The 19,975-nt window shown below is 50.4% G+C and overlaps 2 protein-coding genes across 2 annotated transcripts; one reads left to right on the forward strand and one right to left on the reverse strand.

The window, feature by feature from the left end:
* Positions 1-254: 254 nt before the first annotated feature.
* On the reverse strand, positions 255-11,984 carry TOP3A (DNA topoisomerase III alpha). The gene is made up of 20 exons (XM_074158613.1): positions 11,901-11,984; positions 11,265-11,518; positions 10,017-10,076; positions 9,521-9,594; positions 8,845-8,920; positions 8,202-8,310; positions 7,752-7,895; positions 7,041-7,211; positions 6,713-6,813; positions 6,501-6,575; positions 6,304-6,386; positions 5,983-6,190; positions 5,625-5,810; positions 5,055-5,184; positions 4,536-4,649; positions 4,290-4,455; positions 3,711-3,854; positions 3,311-3,433; positions 2,258-2,994; positions 255-1,183 (listed from the first exon to the last, which is right to left on the reverse strand). Exons 2-20 carry the CDS (start codon positions 11,448-11,450, stop codon positions 1,005-1,007), a joined length of 3,066 nt encoding a protein of 1,021 aa, XP_074014714.1. The 5' UTR covers positions 11,451-11,518; positions 11,901-11,984; the 3' UTR covers positions 255-1,004.
* Positions 11,985-12,473: 489 nt separating this feature from the next.
* SMCR8 (SMCR8-C9orf72 complex subunit) lies at positions 12,474-17,463 on the forward strand. The gene is made up of 2 exons (XM_074158712.1): positions 12,474-14,827; positions 17,010-17,463. The coding sequence occupies exons 1-2, from the start codon at positions 12,474-12,476 to the stop codon at positions 17,461-17,463; spliced, it is 2,808 nt and encodes a 935-aa protein (XP_074014813.1).
* Positions 17,464-19,975: the final 2,512 nt, after the last annotated feature.

Consider the following 19,975-nt stretch of genomic DNA (forward strand, 5'->3'; position numbering starts at 1 on the left):
GCTGTCCGTCTGTCTGTCCCTGGGCAGCAACACCACAGCAGATGCAGCTGGTGAGATAAAAACCACCTTCCCTGCCCCTCTGCAGGAGCTCATTTCATTTAACTGCAGGGAGTTTCTGCCAAGAAAGCTCCTGTATTATTCTAGTGAGTGAGTGGAAAAAGAGATTTGGGTGGATGCTTTTACAGTCATAGTGTAACTATTTTAAGTAGGAAGAAATAATAAGGCGGAGTTAAGATGTCACTCTTTCAAATTTAAAAATTAAATAATATTTTAATAAGAAACTTATTAGTTTGACAAAAATAACTTCCATTAGCTAGCAGCATCACAGAGGCACGTGTCAAGGTTTGAAGAAGAACTCGGTTTCAAATTCAGGAACTGTCTAAAATGAAGGCTTTTCCTGAGCACTGCAGCTGAGCTTCCCTTTTTAGGGCAAGCACCAGATCCAGCTTCTCTACAGCTGGCCCTCCTTCACCGGCAGGGACAACCACGGTAAGGGGCACCGTGACAAAAAAGAAAGGGGAATGTTGCTCAGGTAACATCAGCTTAGAAGGGAACTTAAAATACAATTGCACACTGTGGAAAGCCAGGGGCTGAGAAGCACTAAGGACCCCTGGTGTCTGTCCTGGTGCTCTTCTCTGTGCAGAAAGGCTACATACAACCACCACCGTGGTGGGAGCTGCAGGCGGACTAGATCCGGTGCTGTTTTATCTGCAGATTGAGTTTCCCAATGCTTCCTTGAAATGTTTAGACTATCCCCATCTGCTCAGCAGAAGAGCAGATGGAAACGATGGCTGACACCAGTAGCGGGGCCACCTTTCAAAGCTGCTCGAGGCCTTGCTGCCCAGGCAGGTACTGCGTGTGGGAGGATGATATCCCTCGGCAGGAGCCCTTCCAGAAAGCACTCAGGAGGCTCTTTTCTAAACTCCAGTTCCTTTTAGCAGTAGTTGCTCCTGTAGCAGCTCCCAACCCTGGACCTTTCAGGCTCTCCAGGTGTCCATCCAGGCTCAGCGGTTCTGAGGGCAGGTTTTCCTGGTGTGGCCAGGCTGGTGGCAAATGCTACAGGTCCGTGGTTTCTTGGCAGTGGCTTCTGAGGAGAGACTGCTTGGTCTCTTGGCTTTACTTCCCACCCCTCTTGAGTATCCACCGCTGCCAAAGTGGTTCAAAGAGACATCTCCAGAAGGCCCTAGAGAGAAACAAAATGTAGTTAAGTACCTTTGAAAATACAAGTAGGTGATAAACAGAAGGTAAGTTCAAAATGGCAGATCAAGGATTTTACTCTCCCAGCCACTCAGATCGTTCCTGAAATGACAATTGTTTCAGCTCTCTCTGAACAGTTAAGTGTTACCCATTTGTCTTGCAGCATCAGAGAAATGTGGGAACAGAACAGGGGAAACTGCTCTGCCTGGCTGCACGCTCTGGTCTACAGCTGAAGCAGAAGCAAAACATTCCAGAGGAGAACTTGGTTCTTAAGTAGTTCTGAAAACTTGATTCTACCCCTTTAGGCCCAAATGTCTGAGGAGGAGGCGGCCAATGTTGAAGATCTCTCTCAGACCACATCTCCACCTCTGTTTGCTCACTGTCCCTTTGGGTCGGTGCTCTTTCTTTTGTGATCAAAATCTGCCTATTCTGATATGCCCTATTCTGTGATTATTTTTTTTTATGGGTACTTGTTTTCAGCATCCTTCCACAGCAGCCCCACTCAGTTTCTCAGCTCTGATGAAAGCTTCAGAAAGATCTGGCCTTTTACTGCATTCCTAAAGTAGGGCAGAGGGAGTAACACGGTTTCCCTGGCATGACAGAATGGGGTTTCAGATCTCCAAAAGTGGTCTCACTGCTTTCAAATCTGTACCGAGTCGGTAACAGCTCTCACACAGCTGAGCACCATAATTTGGGAGGACAAACTCCCAAGCAGACTGTTGGGAAGAGTCCTGGGCTTTATCCAACGCCTCACGGACAGACAGAACCTTGAGCTTTCTGCAGGCAGAAGCAAAGCATCCTGCCCAGAGCTCAGCAGATGTGTGCTAAGAGGACATATGCTGCTAGCACTCGGAAAGGTAAGCCAGACTCAGTTGTTATAAGCAACATTTGAAGTGCTATAATGCTGCTGACAGATGTTCTAAAGACAAACCTGTCAAATGTATGAGTTGCTACAAGAGCTGTCACGCTGTGGTAGCACTATGCATGTGTGAGAAATGTGTTCAGTTTAGCTTCAAGAACAGCCTCCAACCTTTGCGTCTCACCCCAAGCCCAGCCTTACCCGGTGCCACGTTTTCATCTGCCCACTGGAAGAAGCCGCACTGCTGCTCTCGGGGTTTGGAGCAGGTGTGGAACTGCCGCCCTTTGTTGGGCCCGTCCTTTTGGACGGTGCGCGTCACAGCTGGCTGGTCGCACTTGCAGACCATGCTGCCTCCTGCATCGGAGCTGTTGCTTCCGAAGACCTCTGGGCCTCTCCCTCCTCCTCCTGGCCGCTGAAATCCTGCTGGGCCCCTTGCTGCAAAGGGCTGGGGCAGCGCAGAGCCCCGCGGGGCCGTGTTGCTTCTGTCCTCCGGCTGCTGATCAGCCCAGAGAAAAAAGTTGCAGGTACTGGCGCTGCATTTATAAAACTGCCTGCCTTGATTGGGCCCTTCTTTGCGCACAGTTAACAGCAGGGCTTCGTTCCCGCAGTTGCACACCACTGTGTTGTTCCCGTCGTCTGGAGCAGCCGAAGGAGCAGGCCTGGGTGTTCTCGTTGAGCTCAAGGAGAGCAGATGTCCTGGGGCCAGGTTTGTGGTCGTCCCCATCACGTGCCTGCTTTCACCACTAGCTCTGTTAAAGGAGTTGTTGACCTGCAAGTGGTTTGCTTGCTGGCCGGCTGACAATGCGGGTTGGGATGATCTGTGTAAATACTTGAGGTCCAAGAGCTCTTTTAGCATCTCATCACAGCCTCCGATGCAACCAACAAACTCCAGGGGCATCATGGGTGGAACACTGCCTCTCTTGAACTTAAACTTCAGTCTAAAAGGAAAGGAAGAATAAAAGTGTCCTGGTTCATACAACTTCTCATCAACAGACCTAAATTTGGACTTGAATTTCTATAGTGTGTTTTTGTGGTTTGTTTGGTTTTTTTTTTTAATTCTGCTATACTCACACCGGTTTCCCCAACCCCTCTTCTTTCCATCCCCAAACCATGAGAGTCCTCCTGCTCCAGCTTTCCAAGACTGGAATGGAAAATGGTTGCCCAGCCCAGCCCATGGAAGTCCTCTGGCCCTGATGGCTGAAACGTAATGTCTGAGGGGCTGCATTTCCCCAGGGGATAACTCGTATGACCTACCTGTGAACTGGATGCGGTTTACACATGGCACAGACGCTCTCGTCCCTGGCCACATCCAGCACGAAATCAGGAAACCAGACTGCAGCTTTGCAAGCTGGATAACCCGTGCAGCTGAGGTAGAACCTGTCGTGGGACAAAGGCACCAGATGAGGAGGAGGGAAAGTCAAGATGGACAGCGATCTGTTCTCCTGACTTCTCAGCCATCAGAAATTGTCAAAACAACAATTTTTAAGGGCAAATATGTACTTGAGAGAGAGGTTCAGCTGAGTCCACACAGCTTACATAGCTGGTGGAGTTAGCTAGCTGCTTGCTGCAGAGAGGAGGTAAACAAACAACGCCTAGAAAAACACAAACCAACACAAACCAAAGGCTACTTCCTACAACAGGGAAGATCACCAACCCGCCATTCTTCTTGGTCTTCAGGACCATGTCGTTGTTGCACTGTGGACACTTCCGAACGGAAACAGGCATTGCCGGGTAGACCTCCTCTTGCTCAGCAATTTCTGTGGCTTCTCCAAAATACTGAGCCAGGGCCTGGTCCAACCTGTAAAGAAACAAGGAGAGCATCCCGTGTGTCTCCTCTGCAAAGAGGAACCAAGCACTGCAGTGAATTAGCACCTGCTGCCCTCCACACACCCGCTCTGAGCTTCTTCACCAGTATGTCGATTCAGCAACGTGCCTCTGGAACAGGAGAGGTGCAGGTACAACATGAAAGAGGTCAGTGCACGTTGCCGTCTCCTTCGGCTAGCTCTGAATTTTATCTTCAGGGTTTAAACCAACATGAGCTGTTTGTTGGCACCAACTCATGATGGTGTGCCAGGCTGCGAGTCATCCCTTCCCCTGCAAATGCCTACATGCACCGGGCGAAGCTCCAGGGAAAGAGTGTGACAGGATCCCGCTCCAGGCTGAGCCCCAGATGAGAAAGCCAGCACCTCCCAGAACAGCAAAGGAAACAGAAGAGGGCAAAGACAGGACTCACTTGTTGGCTCTGGCCACAGCTTCAATGAAGACTTGCTTGTACTTTTGGACCTGCTGCTGCAACACTGCAGCTTTGTCCTTCTTTCCTTCACAGATGAGTTTCAGATCAGCTTCCAGCTCAGCTCGAAGGTCGGGCTTGGACATCTCATAGCCCATGGAATCATAGCCTGAGGAACGCACCACATGGTAAGCGAAAGGAAGGAGCAGGTAAGGAACCTGCCATCTTCCTAACAGGTCCTGCCCTTACCTTCAACCAGCCCCATGCCCAGGTGGCCTGGGAGGAAGCGCTGATCTGCTGTAAGGCCCACATACATCCGCGTCTTAATCGTCTCGATGTGCTCAGCGTGAGTGGCGTCAGTCCCTGCAAGCAGACAGGTCGTTAGTCGAACTAGGTGCCAAGAAGTGACTTCCCCTGTGCCTGCTGCAGAGTGCAAGGCGCTAAAGAGACAGGGAGACAAGTTATGGTCAGGAGCAGCACTGTCCTCACGTCCCACTGGCACTGAGGCCAACAGTGTGCTGGCAGGCACACCCTGGACCCTAAATTGCACATCTCCCTGGGTGCAGCAGGCTCCTTAGGATCTTTGGACTTTGCCTGCAGGTCTCTACTATCCTTTTTGTTCTGTACATTTAAGTGATTTCTTATCTGAAGTGACATTTAAAGAATTCCCTATTCTAAGGGTGGGACAGAACTGGTATGAGACAAGTTGAGAAGAAGCTTATGAACAAAGCTCTCCCCAGAGCAAAAGGCCACGCTGCCAATACTGACCAATGCCATGTTTCTCCATGAGAGCAATCAGATCCGCTTCTGTGAGGAGCAATGGAGGGCTGGTTTCCCCATCCACCATTTCCACTGTAGTGGGCTGAAAGCGAGACCCTTTCTGATACAGTGGGATAACCTGAAGGGAAGGAGAATCTCTTTGAAACTGCCTTCTGGTCCATTCACTGCAGACAAAATGTCAGACTAACAGCAGGCCAGTGCAGCAATAGAGCCAGCGCCCTGTTCTAGAGGAGATCCAGTCTCAGGGTCCTCAGGATTAACAAGTAATGAGCTGTCAGAGACACCGCTGAACACCAATTGCAGCTCCTCTGGGTGAGTAAAATCAACCCCAAAGCCCTGTACGGTCTCTGCTGTGGGGTCAGAAGGGGAAGCATCTATCCAAAGCTAGCACAATAAAGCTGCACAGGTTTTCAGCAGAGGTGGCCCTGAGCAAAACAGCCAGTGGGCCAGAAATCATCAAAGGACGTTGTGTAGAGGGGTCTGAAGTCCGCAGTGAAGTGTGATTTTTAAACTTCAGGTATTTTAGCCTCTCCCGTCTACGTTATTCAAGGGCATTACCTTATCACTCCACTTCTCATATGGATAGACTTCCAGATAATTTCGGGCCAGGATCATTAGTCCTTGAGCGATGAATCTCTCGTTAGCAATGTCGATCTCCACAGTTGTTTCCTGTCCCTTGGCATCTTGAGAGCAGCAAGCCAAAAAATGGCGCACGATGAATTCATAGAGTCTCTGCTCATTGCCCTGACATCAAACAGAAAAAGAAGGTCAGAGTCTCCTCCAGCATTAAGGAGATGTCAAGAAGAGTGACATCTCATTAGACAATACTGTGCTAACAACCATATTAATGAGACTTCTATCTTTATTTATCAAGCAATATTAACCATCCAGTTACCTCTGCCTTTGCTAAGCTCACCTGCAGGTTAGCGGTGTATTTGGTGGGGTGAATGGGAGGGTGAGCCTGATCTGATTTGGCTCCATTCCGAGGGGTTGGCCCACCCTGATCCAAAATCCTCTGCGCAAACGCTCCCCAGTTTGGGTCCTGGGTTTGCTGCTGCACTAAGGCAGAGAGATTCAGCTCCTTGGGGAAAACGTTGGTCTCAGTTCGGGGGTAGCTAATGAACCTTAAAAAGGAAGACAGAAGAGCACTTTAAGAGGTGCTCCAAGATGGTTCCTATTTTGGCCTAAACACTATTTACTTTTGAAAGAATTAACAAGCCAAGTCTTGCTTTCTTACCCTTGAGTATAGAGTTTTTCTGCTATTCTCATGGTTTCCTTTGCATTTATTTTCAGTTTGCGGGAAGCCAACTTCTCAAGTTCCTGCGTTGGGAGAAGCCAGAAAAAGAATGTATTTGCGCATAATTCAGAGGGGTGAGTAAAGTATCTGTTCAAAGCTGCTTTGAAATAAGTCCTTTCAGCGTAGTTCAAACATACCACGGTGTCCAGGGGCAGGGGCCTCCATTTGCTTTTTGGCTTGCTCCCAACCTCAACAACAGTTGCTACAGGATCCTAAACACAGAGTAAGGAAAACACAAAAATCTCCTTTAAGAGTTTACACAAACTGTTCTTTAAAGGTCTTGAGCAAGACAGATGCAGGAAATGTTTGGCTGATACGGGATTATACAACTATTTACAAGCTTTCTTACCTCCATACACATCTGGTAAAGGACCAGACACGCTGTGTGATTGAAGAGCCGGTTCCTCTTCCAGTTGAAGACCACGCTGCCGTCTTCATGATCGTGTGTCACTGTGTTCAACAACAGATCTGAGTGATACAGTAGTAATACAATGGAAATACACCAGAGGCAGAGGGGCCATGCTATTGGGAAATCTTTCAGTTCTGCTTAGTGGTCATGGCAAAGGAAGAGGAAACCACCTCTCCAGCGTTATTTGTTTGTTGCCCTGACGTTTTTCCTTTCTATACTCGTCAAGCCCTTTAAGACGGAGCCCAGGACTCGCTTTCCCCAGACATACCTTTTATTTTATAGAAGGCCTCGGGAACAAAGGCCTGGATGGCTTTAAAGCGTTCCACCACAAACCCCAGCGTTGGGAACTGGCAGCTGCCATAGCTGATCAGCTGATCTGCTAAAATATCAGGGAAGATCTTCTGGAGCCTCAGTGTCTGAAATCTGGTGAAGGCAGCACCTGAGAAAACACAAAAGGACACCAGAACTGAATATAACAACGTTGAATAATAATCACAACACTTCAGATGACTCTTTTTAATACTCTGATTATTAATTTTACTTTAGTTTAATACTCAGTTGCAGTTGCCTGTCAGTGCTGCATGAGCTATAAACCTAACATTTGCTTCAAAAAGCATGTTTCTAGTAAAACATGAGATGTGATTTAGTTGTATCTGATCGAAAAATCAGATTTATGACACTACAGAGGGCATTTCTGTCTTGTGTTGAGGATACAGTAACAGATGATTTCTAAGCACCCCTTGCAGGGCTTTAACAATGTGTATTCAGTACGGTTAGACGAGAAGCGAGGAAGAGCCCGATGGCCGGCTGTCTTCTCAGTACAGCAGTCTGAGGGAGTTCAAGTATTTATAATAAGCTCTACACTGATAACAAAGCTGTTCCCTGCCTGCCACACTCTTGCTCACCTGCCTTCAGTAAAGGTGCAGGCAGTGGCTCAGGCCTGGCAGCCTGCTCTCATCTCCAGCAGGTTTTTACGTACCTATCCTGAGGTCCAGCTCCTGCCTGACATCAACGGCATCACTCGTTTTTTGATCCGGCTGGGTGAGGTTCTCGCAGGCTGTTCTGACAGCGTGAAGCGTAATCTCTGAGAAACGGGCTCGGAAAACCTGGAGGTTTGGCTTTACTGTCACACACCAAAAAAAAACCAGATACCCAAATAATCAAAGAGCGACTCAAACACCAATGTAAAGGAGCAACAAATAAACAGCTGTCTTTAACACAGTATTCTGTCAACATCTGTAGCTTTCCAATAGCTGAATGTATTTATGATCTATCAGAGGCACATATTTATCAGAACTACACTCAACGTATTTCACCTGGACACAGAAAGACTGAGAATACGCCTCTGTTGCGAGATCTCCGAGCAGCGTTACCTGTTAAATCAGCACTTTAATGGAACTCAGATTGATGAAGAAGATGCTCTACGCACCAGCTTTGCAAACGTGAATTATCTCAAAGCCAATGTTTTCTCCTTCTCGATCGCAGTCGGTCCAGATCACCAGAGCTTGGCACTGCTGGACTTCTCGCTCAAGGGTTCTCTGAGGTAAGAAAACAAGCCAGAGTGAGACATACCAGGCCACTTGCTTTGTCCTTTAACTTTAGAATGACTCACTAACTGAACACGAAATGCGACGTGTATCCATAGAGACAGATTGTTGCAATAACATTTTGTAATTGTGTCTCTCATGAGATTAGGCAGCTTTCAAAAGAACTGAGTCATTTATTTACATCTAACTCTGTTAAAAAGCATGGCTTGAATCGAATTGTACCACAGGCTGTTTTCTGAAAATGTCATTTTTTGTAAAAGTGAGATGCAGTTACCGATTCCACCTTATTGGAAAAACGTTTCTACTTTTAGAAAATCAGTCGTTCCTTTACTGCACTAATTGTACATGAAAAGGAAACTTTCAATGTCACAACACGCATAGTCCTGAGAAATGCAGGAGGAATTTGCTAAACTCTAGAACTTAGACATTAAGGACAAAGGTACAGTCCTCCTTCTGTCAGAGACAATATTTGTACAACTAATCTCTGAGCTCAGAGTTTCAGGGAAACTCTTAAAAACAACTTACCTTGATATCCATGTAATTTTCAGGGCAATATTTCTCGATTTCAGCGTCAAAAAGAGCTAGAGGGTTGCAGCTATGCCTGGTAAACAGAGGATAAAAGGTGTGCATAACAAAACCTGAAACATATGTTGTGAGACGCTAACTGGTGCCGTCATGTGAGGAAGTGCTATTCAAGTACTGGAATTAATAATAAATTTTATTGTGGGCCTCATCTTAGACAACTTCAGAGCTCACATGAAATGCTGAGTTACGCTTAAAAGCAGTAGAATTAAAAGCAACCAGAGGAAACAACAAATCTGGAAGCCCTAAACAAGCAACTTCTCTTATTTCAAGCACAGAGAACAAAGAGGAGGGAAGACAAAGCAGCTCACTTCCCAGGACAAATCCTAGTTGAACGAAGGACACAAAAACATCAATCAAGTTTTGGAATCAGTTTAATTCCTTGTATCTGCCTTGATGTATTTTAATCAGTATTATCATTTGGGGGATTTTTAGCACTCTGAAGACAGTAATTTGGAACAGTATTTTAGCCATTCTATATAAAATTTGCTGCTCGTCCCCCTGCTCTGCGTGGCTCTTTCAAAGAGGCGGTGCCAGAGACCCTCCCTGCTCCCACTCAGCTCAGGGTCGGACGCAGAAGATGACACCCCCTTCCTGCCAGGGGTTACTAAGCATTTACCATTTGCGAAACGGCAGCTTAAAATCGTGAGCCAGTAAGTGTCCTGACACGGACGTCATCACCATAGTAACGTTCTGCAAGAGACAGAGCAAGGTTAATTAGCGCCTATTGCTTTCTAAAAACCATCCAGAACCCCAAGATCTTGATGCAGTACTCAATTTACACAATCAGTGACACCTCCCTCCTGCAAATGGATCATAAAAAGTTCTTCTCCTACTGACAGCTAAATCTATGGCCTTTTCCTCAATTTTTGTAGAAAGCTCCCAATTCTAAATAGCAACATATTTTTGACTGATATAAAACCAAAAAGTTGAAAGACTTAAAGCAACAAAACAAGTCAGTGGTTGAGCCAAGAAAAGAACATCTGACTTTTCCTCATCTTTGGACAAAACGTCCCCGTCACTGGATATGTGTTTCGTAACTTCTGACCCATGGCTTTCAGTAATTAGTATTTTGCACTTTTCTGATTCAGCAGTAGAATGAAAGAAAACTCTACCTGGCCAAACATCTGGTAGTCGTATTCATAGATCTTGTTGAACTTGGAAAACCCTTCTCGCTAGAAGGAAAAGGAAAGTTGCTGAGTTTCTGGCTCCTAAGGGACACCAAACGCGTTCCGCCTCGCTTTATACCCGCTGCTACGGCAGAGCACAGGGCTAGTGAAAACCAGGTACTGTAGCCAGAACACAAAGGCAAGGTGGGGCGAATGGAAATTGCCTGCATCATTTATGGAGACATTGAGACGGTGCTTTCCAACGTAAGAGGATTTTAAACCATGCCTGAAGGGGATGCCAGGGTTATCTCCCCATGGACAGTGATAACAGTGAAGAACAGATTTGTTTAATGGGGCTGGCTAATTATAATTATATTCCTGACAAACAACTGTCCTGCTGCAAATGACAATTATTCTGCCAGCTCCCGGTCCCCAAGACTACCCTCCACCTAACTGAGACTCGTCTAAGTTTCTAGATTGGCTATTTGTTTTTTTTTTTTCTACAGAAGCAGAATGGTATCTTCCTTGATTGGGACTGCCAGCGCCCCAGGTTCTCAATAACACCTTTCATTCAAATGTAATTCTGGTCTAGAAGGATTTTCTAGTTCCTGAGCTTGGAAATACCAACTAATTAAGCGAACTGTTAAAGGTCACGAAACAACGCAGCAGAGAGGAGAGGTCTTTGAACTCCTCTTCTCCAGACCACAGACCATCTTTGCTTTATTATGTGAACTTCAGTAAACCCGACACTTGCTGATGCTGCTGAAGAGGTGCTTTTTGACTGGAAAATACATGCCAGCAGACGGTTTCAGTTCCTCAAGCCTTTCATGTACCCTGCAAAGCTAGGAACAACACAGGGAGCCCTCACCGCAGAGCTCAATACCCCAAGAAGACAGTCTGGACAGAGGAAGCACAGCTGGGGAGCTACATTTCAACAAGACTTAAGTCACAAGGAAAAAAGGGTCTAAAACTCCCAAATACATTTGGGCAAGTGGTGTTTGTCCACCAAAGAAAACTGTTCTTATAATCCTCACAGTTAGAAGTGGACAGAGAAAAACAGTGCAACATGTCACACATGCTGATGCAAACTGCCCTGTGCCAAGCAGGCAGAGCGGGCTGGGGCTACCACACAAGACACAGCCTACACCTGAGACTGTGCTGTGAGTTCACTGTGCTGCACAATGGCCCTGCTGAGCTGACCCTCTCCAGCCAAGGCAGACCTGCAGGCAGTAAGGAGATGCGGTGTACTCCTACCCGTCGCATTCTGCTGTTGGAGAGCAGATCTGCAATCCCTCGAGCAGCATCGTTCTTCTCAGCCACACACAGGACCTTCCGTATCCTCTGTAATGCCATTTCCTCGGCAGCCCGGGAGAAGAAACGCCAGGGCTGCGGCAGCATCCTGACCCCGCAGCTAGCAAAGAGCCTTGCTTGAAAGTTCATTACAAGAGATGGCAATAGCTCCCGGGGGGTTAAGGCATGCTGCTGCGTCCTTGCCCTGTGGCCGGATCCTGCTGGGGATGGAGAGCGATCGCTGAATGTCCCCCGCCACGGGAGAATGTCCGCGCTCGGCCTTTAACCGGCGACCCCGGGAGGGCCCAGGGCTCCCCCTGCCCGGCTGCCCCCTCAGAGCTGCAGAAGGCTCCTATACCCGGCCAGAAGCACCTGCCCGGCGGGTGCCGCCCGGGCCCCTCCTGTCCTGCCAAGGCCTTCCCTCAGGCTGGGCTGCCCCCCCGCCCGCCGCGGCCGGGCCAAGGCAGGCCCCAACACCAGCCCCGAGGCACTCCCCGACCCAGGGCAGCCCCTTCTCCTGCTGGCTGGGCTCTCCCTCACCCTGGGCACCCCCCTCCCCGACCCCCAGGGTTTCCCCCCGGCCGGGCTCTCCTCACCCACCTCCCTCACTCCCGCGCTCGCTCTGTCGCAAAGCGCGACGGGACGCGGCGCGCTTTCCCACACCATTACGTCCTGTCGTAAAGAGCCGTCCGGGCGGGAGAGAACTACAACTCCCAAGATGCCACGCGGCGCCCTTCAGCAGTTTTGGCCCACAGTCCCGACCCGGTTTGCCTCTTCTCCCTGCCGCCGGGCTCACCCCGGGATAAATAACAGCATGAGGCGGCGGCTGTTAAAAAAAACAACAAACAAACTAAACCGCAAAAGGCGAGGGGGAGGCGGCGGCTCCGTTTCCGGGTGACGGGGTGAGAGGTCGCAACGTCATGTGACCCCAAGATGGCTGCGGGGCTGCGGCGTCCGTGAGGGGAGGCGGCTGAGCGGGGCCCGGCGGCTCCCGGCCATGGCGGAGGCGTGAGGCGGCGGCGGCGGTGGGAGAAGGGTTTGCGGCGGGGGCCCGGCTGCGGTCGGGCCGGGGCCGGGGCTGCGGCGGGGCCTCCCGCAGGGCCCGGCGGTGGCGGTGGCGCGGGATAGCGGGGGGGCCTCGCTGCTCCATGTCGGTCCCCTCCTGCGGGAAATATGATCAGCGCCCCTGACGTGGTGGCCTTCACCAGGGAGGAGGAGCTGGAGGATGAGCTGTACAGCGAGCCGCCCCTGCCCGAGGAGTACTCGGTGCCGCTCTTCCCCTTCGCCAGCCACGGCGCCAACCCCTGGGCCAAGGTCGCCAGCTCCAAGTTCACCCGGGACTTCATCCTCATCTCCGAGTTCTCCGAGCAAGTGGGGCCCCAGCCCCTCCTGACCATCCCTGATGACGCCAAAGTGTCGGGCACTTTTGATCTCAATTATTTCTCCCTTCGGATCATGTCTGTGGATTACCAGGCGTCCTTCGTGGGGCATCCTCCCGGCTCTGCCTACCCAAAGCTGAACTTTGTGGAGGACTCTAAAGTGGTGCTGGGGGACTCGAAGGAAGGGGCTTTTGCGTACGTGCACCACTTGACTCTCTACGACCTCGAAGCCAGGGGTTTCGTGAGGCCCTTCTGCATGGCCTACATTTCTGCTGACGAGCACAAAATCATGCAGCAGTTTCAGGAACTTTCTGCAGAGTTCTCCAAAGCCTCCGAATGCCTAAAAACGGGGAACAGGAAAGCTTTTGCTAACGAACTGGAAAAGAAATTGAAAGATCTCGACTACACCAGGACTGTCCTGCACAACGAAACTGAGATACAGAAGAAAGCCAACGACAAAGGGTATTACACAACCCAAGCCATCGAGAAGGCCAACGAGCTGGCCAGCGTAGAAAAGTCTATCATCGAGCACCAAGATCTGCTGAAGCAAATCAGGTCCTATCCCTACAGGAAGCTGAAGGGGTCTGACTTCCACCCCTATGAGCCAGAGTGTGCGCCGGATCAGGCCAACACGGGCTGCGATCAGGACCCGACTACCTCCGAGCTGGTTGAGCCTGGCGAAACACACCTTTACGCCCACGTGCCGTCCTATACCCCCAAGCTCATCAAAGCAAAGTCCGCCAAATGCTTTGACAAGAAGCTGAAGACGCTGGAGGAACTCTGCGATATTTATTTTTTCACCCAAACCCTTGACCAGTTGCATCAGATCGAGAGGACTTTCAGAGGTGACGTGTGCTACCTCCTGACAGACCAGATCAGCAGGGCGCTCTTAAAGCAACAAAGCGTAACTAACTTCCTCTTTGAGGACCTGTCTTTTCTGGATGAAAAACCACCTGAAAAACAGTACAGAGGCTGCCAGGGGCTCAGTCAAGATGCCGTCAATAGAAAGTGCTTAGAAGAGTCCCCCGCTCCTAAAGTGGTTATCAACCTGGGATCTTACAAGTCCAGTGTGGAGTCCGTGCCCATCAAGATGGAACAGGAAATTGAGGACTCCCAAGAACCCAAAATGGCCGAGTCCGTCACGTTCGAACACCAGGAGAACCTGGACTATCTCGATGCAGATATTAAAGGCAGCATCAGCAGTGGTGAGAGCATCGAGGTTCTTGGAACGGAGAAGTCTGCATCTGGCTTGACGAAATCGGAGAGCCAGACCAGTCTCCCCGTCAGCCCCAGTCCCCAGGCAGGCAGGAGCAAGGTGGGCAGCCGGCGGACCGTCAGCGAGGACAGCATCGAGGTTCTCAGCACGTGTCCCTCTGAGGCACTCATCCCAGAAGATTTTAAAGCGAGCTACCCAAGTGCCATTAACGAGGAACCTTACTTGGATGATGAAGAGGGAGGTCTTCGTTTCACCCCCAAACTAAACCCGGACGACGCCGACGAGCAGGAAGACATTTCAAAACAGGAAAACTTAATGCAGGTTGATTCTGCCTGTTGTATCGGGAAGGAGAGTCCCAGCTTCCTCGAGCCCCTGCCTGACCTGGGACAGAAGCCCTGCGACGAAGATGGGGTGGTCAGGATCCCCCCGCAGCCATACCGGCAGGTCGAGCCGGGGCTGCGTGGGAGCTTCGGGGGCTTCCCCTCCCACGACAGCATCTCAGGGGGGCTCCTTCCTTACGAGCTTGACTCACGCTACCTGACGGGCAGCAGGGAGGTCAGTAAGAGCAGCCTGGATGAGTGCTCGGACTCCACGAGCTATATCAGCAGCGCTGCCTCCACCTGCTCCGACAGGACCCCTTCTCCCGCTCACCCCGCCTGCCAGGCGAGTGAAAGGCACAAAAAAAAGGCTGGCCAAAACGCCCTGCGGTTCATCAGGCAATACCCCTTCGCTCACCCCGCCATCTACTCCCTGCTCAGCGGGAGGACCCTGATCGTGCTGGGTGAAGAGGAAGCGATAGTCAAGAAGCTTGTGACGGCGCTTTCCATCTTCGTGCCCAACTGCGGCCTTTACGCCAAGCCTGTGAAGCACTGGGTCACTTCCCCTCTCCACGTCGTGGATTTCCAGAAGTGGAAGCTGATCGGGCTCCAGAGGTAAATCGAGGATCTGTTTGCTTATTGGGGTCGAGATGTACGATAAAAACTTCTTCTCCTAAGCAGGAATTTCAGAGGGGAATGGGAGGAAGGGGAAGGTCTCTGTCTAATGAATTTCTGCTTAGGGGATGTATTTGTGGAAGGCTGGTAGATTTGTCTGTCTCTTTATATCTAGCCTCACTTGAGAGTTAATATTTAAAACATTTGCTGGGCGCTTCCTGCCTGGCTTATACTAGTTATTTGGCCACTCGTTAAGGTCTCAGCCTGGAAAAGTGGAGAACAAACACCCAAGTCACCTGTGATTTGATAAGAGTGCTCCTGGAGTTCCTTGTGTGCTTTCCCCCGTTTCGTGCCAAAACTCTTCCAACATTTGTAGCTAGAAATTTGGTTTTTAAATGCATGCTTTCATATGGGGAAGGTTTTTTTTTGTTGTGGACCCTAATGAAGAGTTGATGCACTGTGGATGAGATAGATAGGTCAGAAATTGGAGTGCCAGCACCTTGGGCTGTGTTGGGGAGGGAGTGCCCGCCGGGTGTTGCGGGGAAGGGTGGAGGCACGGAGCCTGCAGAGGAGGGTGCAGACGGACAGAGACTTATTCATAACCAGCCGTAGTGCAGGAAAAAGGGTCTGCGGAGCTCAGCAGGCTGTGGTGTCGGAATTACATTTCAGATGCAAAGGAGACTTCGGCTCAGGGTGAGGACCGTCACAAAAGCAAGCACCCCTTTGGTGACACACGGTCCTGAAATGTGGCTTCATAGTTTATATTAGCAAATAGCGCTTGCTCAGCTCTCAAGATTTTGGCCCTGCCTTTGATGCTGTTATGAGAAGGATTTTCTTTGTGTGTTACCAGGATGTGTTGGGCGCTTTGGGTTCAGGTATGACAGGGAATGGCTGTTGCTGTCACCAACATGGAAAACATGAGTCAGAGTGGCAGCCCATTGCTTAGAGGCGAGCTGGAAGAGCTCCTGAAAGTGTTTCTGAGCAGCATGAAAATCAAAATACAGAACTGTTGTTTTTGGGCTGCTGGGTATTGTGTTGCTGGGTTTGTGGATGATGAAATTATCCGAAGCTGTGAGTTTATTTCTGTGCTCGTGAGGCAGGATGACGGCTCCGCCAACAGCTGCTCCCAGACTTCTCTGTCTGTCGGTGAGGCTTTTAAAAGCTCCGAGTGTTTACTCCTTGCTCAATGTTTGTGGTTAGAGGCAAATTTTATAAACAGAAGTCTTTTTTTTTTTTTTTTTTTTAAGAACTGCTTGTAACGTGTCAGTCATGTAAGTTCTCCTCCGCGGAATGTTAATTAAGTGTTGAGTTTAATGTGGGTGCTCTCAGCAAACCATTTGTACAAGGGCTTTGGGAAGGAGTTTAGAGGATAAATTAATTATCCTACTAAGGGTGCTGTGTCTCCTACGGCCAGACGCTGCCTGGGCACTGGGGCAGCCCTGACACCAGCAGCTGGGGCTCCTGGTTTGAGGGTGGGAGCTGTATCTCAACCGAGCGACTTTAACCACGCAGAACCGAGGAGCAGAAGGTAGAGTTTGCGTAGGCTTGTAATTTGCATTTAAATAACATTAATTTAGGCTTGTTGGTTAATTGTGTGTTGTGAATGTGCTGTGGATTTGCAGCTGAGTGAAAAATGTCCAGGCTCATGTAGGGAATATTCTGGTTTAAGAATGGTTCCCTTTTTAAAGGAGGGGCAGAAGGGTTTGCTCTGCTCAGGGCTTTGAGCACCTCAGGGCAGCTCCCTCCCAAAACAGCGATATGGGGGGAAAGTGGAGCTCTTGGCAAGGGGGGTCTAGTTTGAGTTTCTGGGTTCTTCTTGTCACATCCAGAAGCCACCAGCTGCTGCAGGGGTTGCTTCTGTTCACCAAAGATGTCCTGTCACTCCCTCTGTGTGTCACCGAGGGAGGAAGCTGCCCTGCAGCACAGTGATTTGTGAAGTAGTGCACAGATGGAGCAGATCGGTGCGTGTGGGGATCCAGGGGATTGTGGATTTTTTTGGATCTGGCAGGCTGGAGAGACTATTTAGCCATTCTCTTCCATGCCAGGCTTTGTTTGCCCACAGAGGCTCTTGTACCAGCTCGTCAACTACAGGGAAAGTACGTGTGATACAGGGGCACGGACACAGTCTGCTGCTTAACTGTCTGGTCCCCTCCAGCCCTCACCTCTCTCCTTGCTGTTTCAGGACGGTGTCGCCTGCCGGGGTGAACGTGCTGCACGCCCTGAGCCGATACAGCCGGTATGTCAGCATTCTGGACGCCGACAGTAAGACTCTCCGCTGCCCGCTTTACAAAGGCAGCTTGGTGTCCCGGCTGGCAGACCACCGCACGCAGATCAAACGAGGAAGCACCTACTATATGCACGTCCAAAGTATCCTCACCCAGCTGTGTTCAAAAGCCTTCCTCTTCACCTTCTGCCATCATTTGCACCTTCCCATCAGTGAAAGGGAACCGGAAGAGTCCGTGGTGAATCGCAGGATGAACTTTCTGAAGCTCCAGCTGGGCCTTGCCAATGAAGATGTCAAAATCGTGCAGTATTTAGCTGAGCTGCTGAAGCTGCAGTACATTCAGGAACCCGGCCAGGGGGTGAACCCTCTGCTCAGATTTGACTATGTCCCCAGCTTTTTGTACAAAATCTAGCCTGGCGTGTGGGCTGTCTGCCTGCGTACTCAGAGTCTGACAAAGCTCATCCGTGCTTGACATTGATGCTGTCTGCAGTAGCTCTCATACGTCGGGAAGGGGCGAAGAAGCCGATGCGTTTTGTCTCTGCTCCACAAAAATCAGTGTCTGAGGGGCCGGATTTCTGTGCGGTTCCCTGTAGCCAAGAACATAGATGTTCCATCACATAAAACACTGGGCACTCTGTTTTTAAATGTTAGAAGGGGCACTGTAAATTTGTAAAGCATATCATGGCAGCATCCCAGGGGGATTATGGCATGGGGAGAGAGTTGGGCTGTCTTGGGGATCAATACTTACTAGTGTGCAGCCCCCACAATAACACAGTGCTCCACACGCTTCTGTCAGAGCCCTAAATGCTGTTGGTCCCTTCCCTGGAGCCAGGGCTGAGACCAGAGGGGAGATGTAAAGGCCAGATGAAGTTTTTTAACCCACCAGTGTCTCGTGTGAGTGTAGCTCAGAAGCTCCCTGGCAGGGTGGCAGCTTGCAGTTACCCATCTGTGCGCAGTGGTAGTGGATGGTGACCCTTCCTGCATTTTTCTGTGTTGCCTGGGGCTTTCCAGGATGGGTTGTCCCCAGGCGGGTGGGAGAGCAGTGGAGGCACGTGTGCTTCTCTCCAAAAAGCGTTTGCTGGTTTCTCTCAGCTTTGTTAAAATCTGGAACGTGGAAGGACTCCTTAACGCCGGCGAGCACCATGGCCCACCCCCTGCTGTGAATGTAGAGCACTGTGCCTTGTTAATTTGTCACATCCGAATGAGCGGCCTTCGAGAAGGGTGGGAGGGAGACTGGGAATCCTCAAATCACGTGAGGTCGAGGGTGGCCTTTTATGGAGCGAGGGGAACTGAACAGAGTGGAGAGGACCCTCATTTTTGGGTGCTTTTTGTCATGGGGAAACGAACAGTGCAATTCAGCTGAAGTTACGCTGTGAGACAGCAAGGCGTTGGAGCAGGCTGCCGGGCTGGGGGGTTACTAGCGCTCAGGAGAGATCGGGGATGAATGTACTGGATTCCATGTTGTATCCATAATAATTCAGTTGTTTTGGTTTTGGTTTGTTTTTTGTTTTTTTTTTGTTGGGTAGTTGACTTTTGTGCTTTGCAGTAAAGCAGGGTCAGCGTCACTGCATGCTGCTTCTGGCTGAGCCTTTGTCGTGTCTCGACTACCTCTCCCGGGGCACCCCTGGGTAGCTCTGGACGGGGCAGAACTGCCACAATCTGAGCCTGGATGCCGAAGAGTTTTCCTTTCAAAGTTTCTACGCTGCTGCCTGTGCCATAAAGGTTGTGCCGCTGGCGTGGTGACACTCCCAGATTGTTCCTGTTAGTGCCAAAAGCTTTGTGCTCGGGCACAGCGCTTCCCTCCGGAGTCTCATAGGAGATGCTGCTCCTTGGCCACCGGGCCCCGGCTGCTCTGCCCGGTGCTGTGTGGCAGTAGCAGCCCCCGTGGTACTTCTAAGCAAGAAAAACCTTGCTGGGAAAGATAGCCTTGGTTTTATTTCTTTTTATCACTCTTCTGATTATTACAAGATGAGCTGAAGCGTTGTTTGGTTTGGGCTTTTTTTAAATCTCTGTTTATTGTGCTGGTGTGAGGTGGTGCTGGAGATGAATGCGACGTTCCTTCTGTGCCTGGGGAAGGTTCTGTGTGGGGACTGGGGTTCGTCAGCGTGGCTGAGACCCCCCTGAAACTTGCTGCGAGAACCACACTGCTCCGAAACCTGTGTCCCGAAGGCGAGGAGGCTCCCTGGGGAGGCTCTCGTCTGGCACCAGCATCTACGCTTCGGTACCACTGCCTGGAAAGGGCTCTCTGGGGTATTGCGGGAGGCGTAAACCAAGAGGGCAGAAAGGCCATTTTAAATGTCAGTGTTGCTTCTGGTGGCTGGCAGTGGGGCCAGCTCAGCTGGGCCTGCTGAGCTCCTGGTAGTCTCCAGAGGGATTTCTGAGGTCAGGGGTTGCTCGTGATGGTGTTTTCAGGTCGCAGTTGGGAAGCAGCGTGGCGTCGCCTTCGCTGAAGGTGTGTGGTGTGCCTGTGCGCGGGGCTGCACGCCTGTAAAGGCTTTTTCCTTTCCTAACTGTGCCCTCCTGTCGCATGTGAACTGGGCCTGCTGGTGAAAGACTTCGGCGTCCATCGAAAACGCCCGTTTTCTGAAGTGATGAGGTGTCCCCTTGTCGATGTGTGTGCACCTGAATGGCTTCCACTCTACAGCTGAGGCGAGATTCCCCGGAGGACGAGGCACCTCGGTGAAGGAGTAATGCAGGCGACACCAGGCAGAGCGAAGCTCCCTGCGTCCTGCCTGACCCGTGGCTCTGGAGGAATGCTCGGTGCAGGAACTTGTTTCCTGCTGGAAAACAACCTGATGCTGTTTGGGTTTGAGGAGGGAGGGACAGACTTTTTTCCTGCTGACTCACTCACGTCTTCCTCCGGGCTGACAGCGCAGAGCGGTGGAGCAGGACCCACGATGAGTGTTGGCCAATCTCTTAGTCAC

Source organism: Numenius arquata, chromosome 14 (genome assembly GCF_964106895.1).
Source record: "Numenius arquata chromosome 14, bNumArq3.hap1.1, whole genome shotgun sequence".
NCBI classification, from domain to species: Eukaryota; Metazoa; Chordata; class Aves; order Charadriiformes; family Scolopacidae; genus Numenius; species Numenius arquata.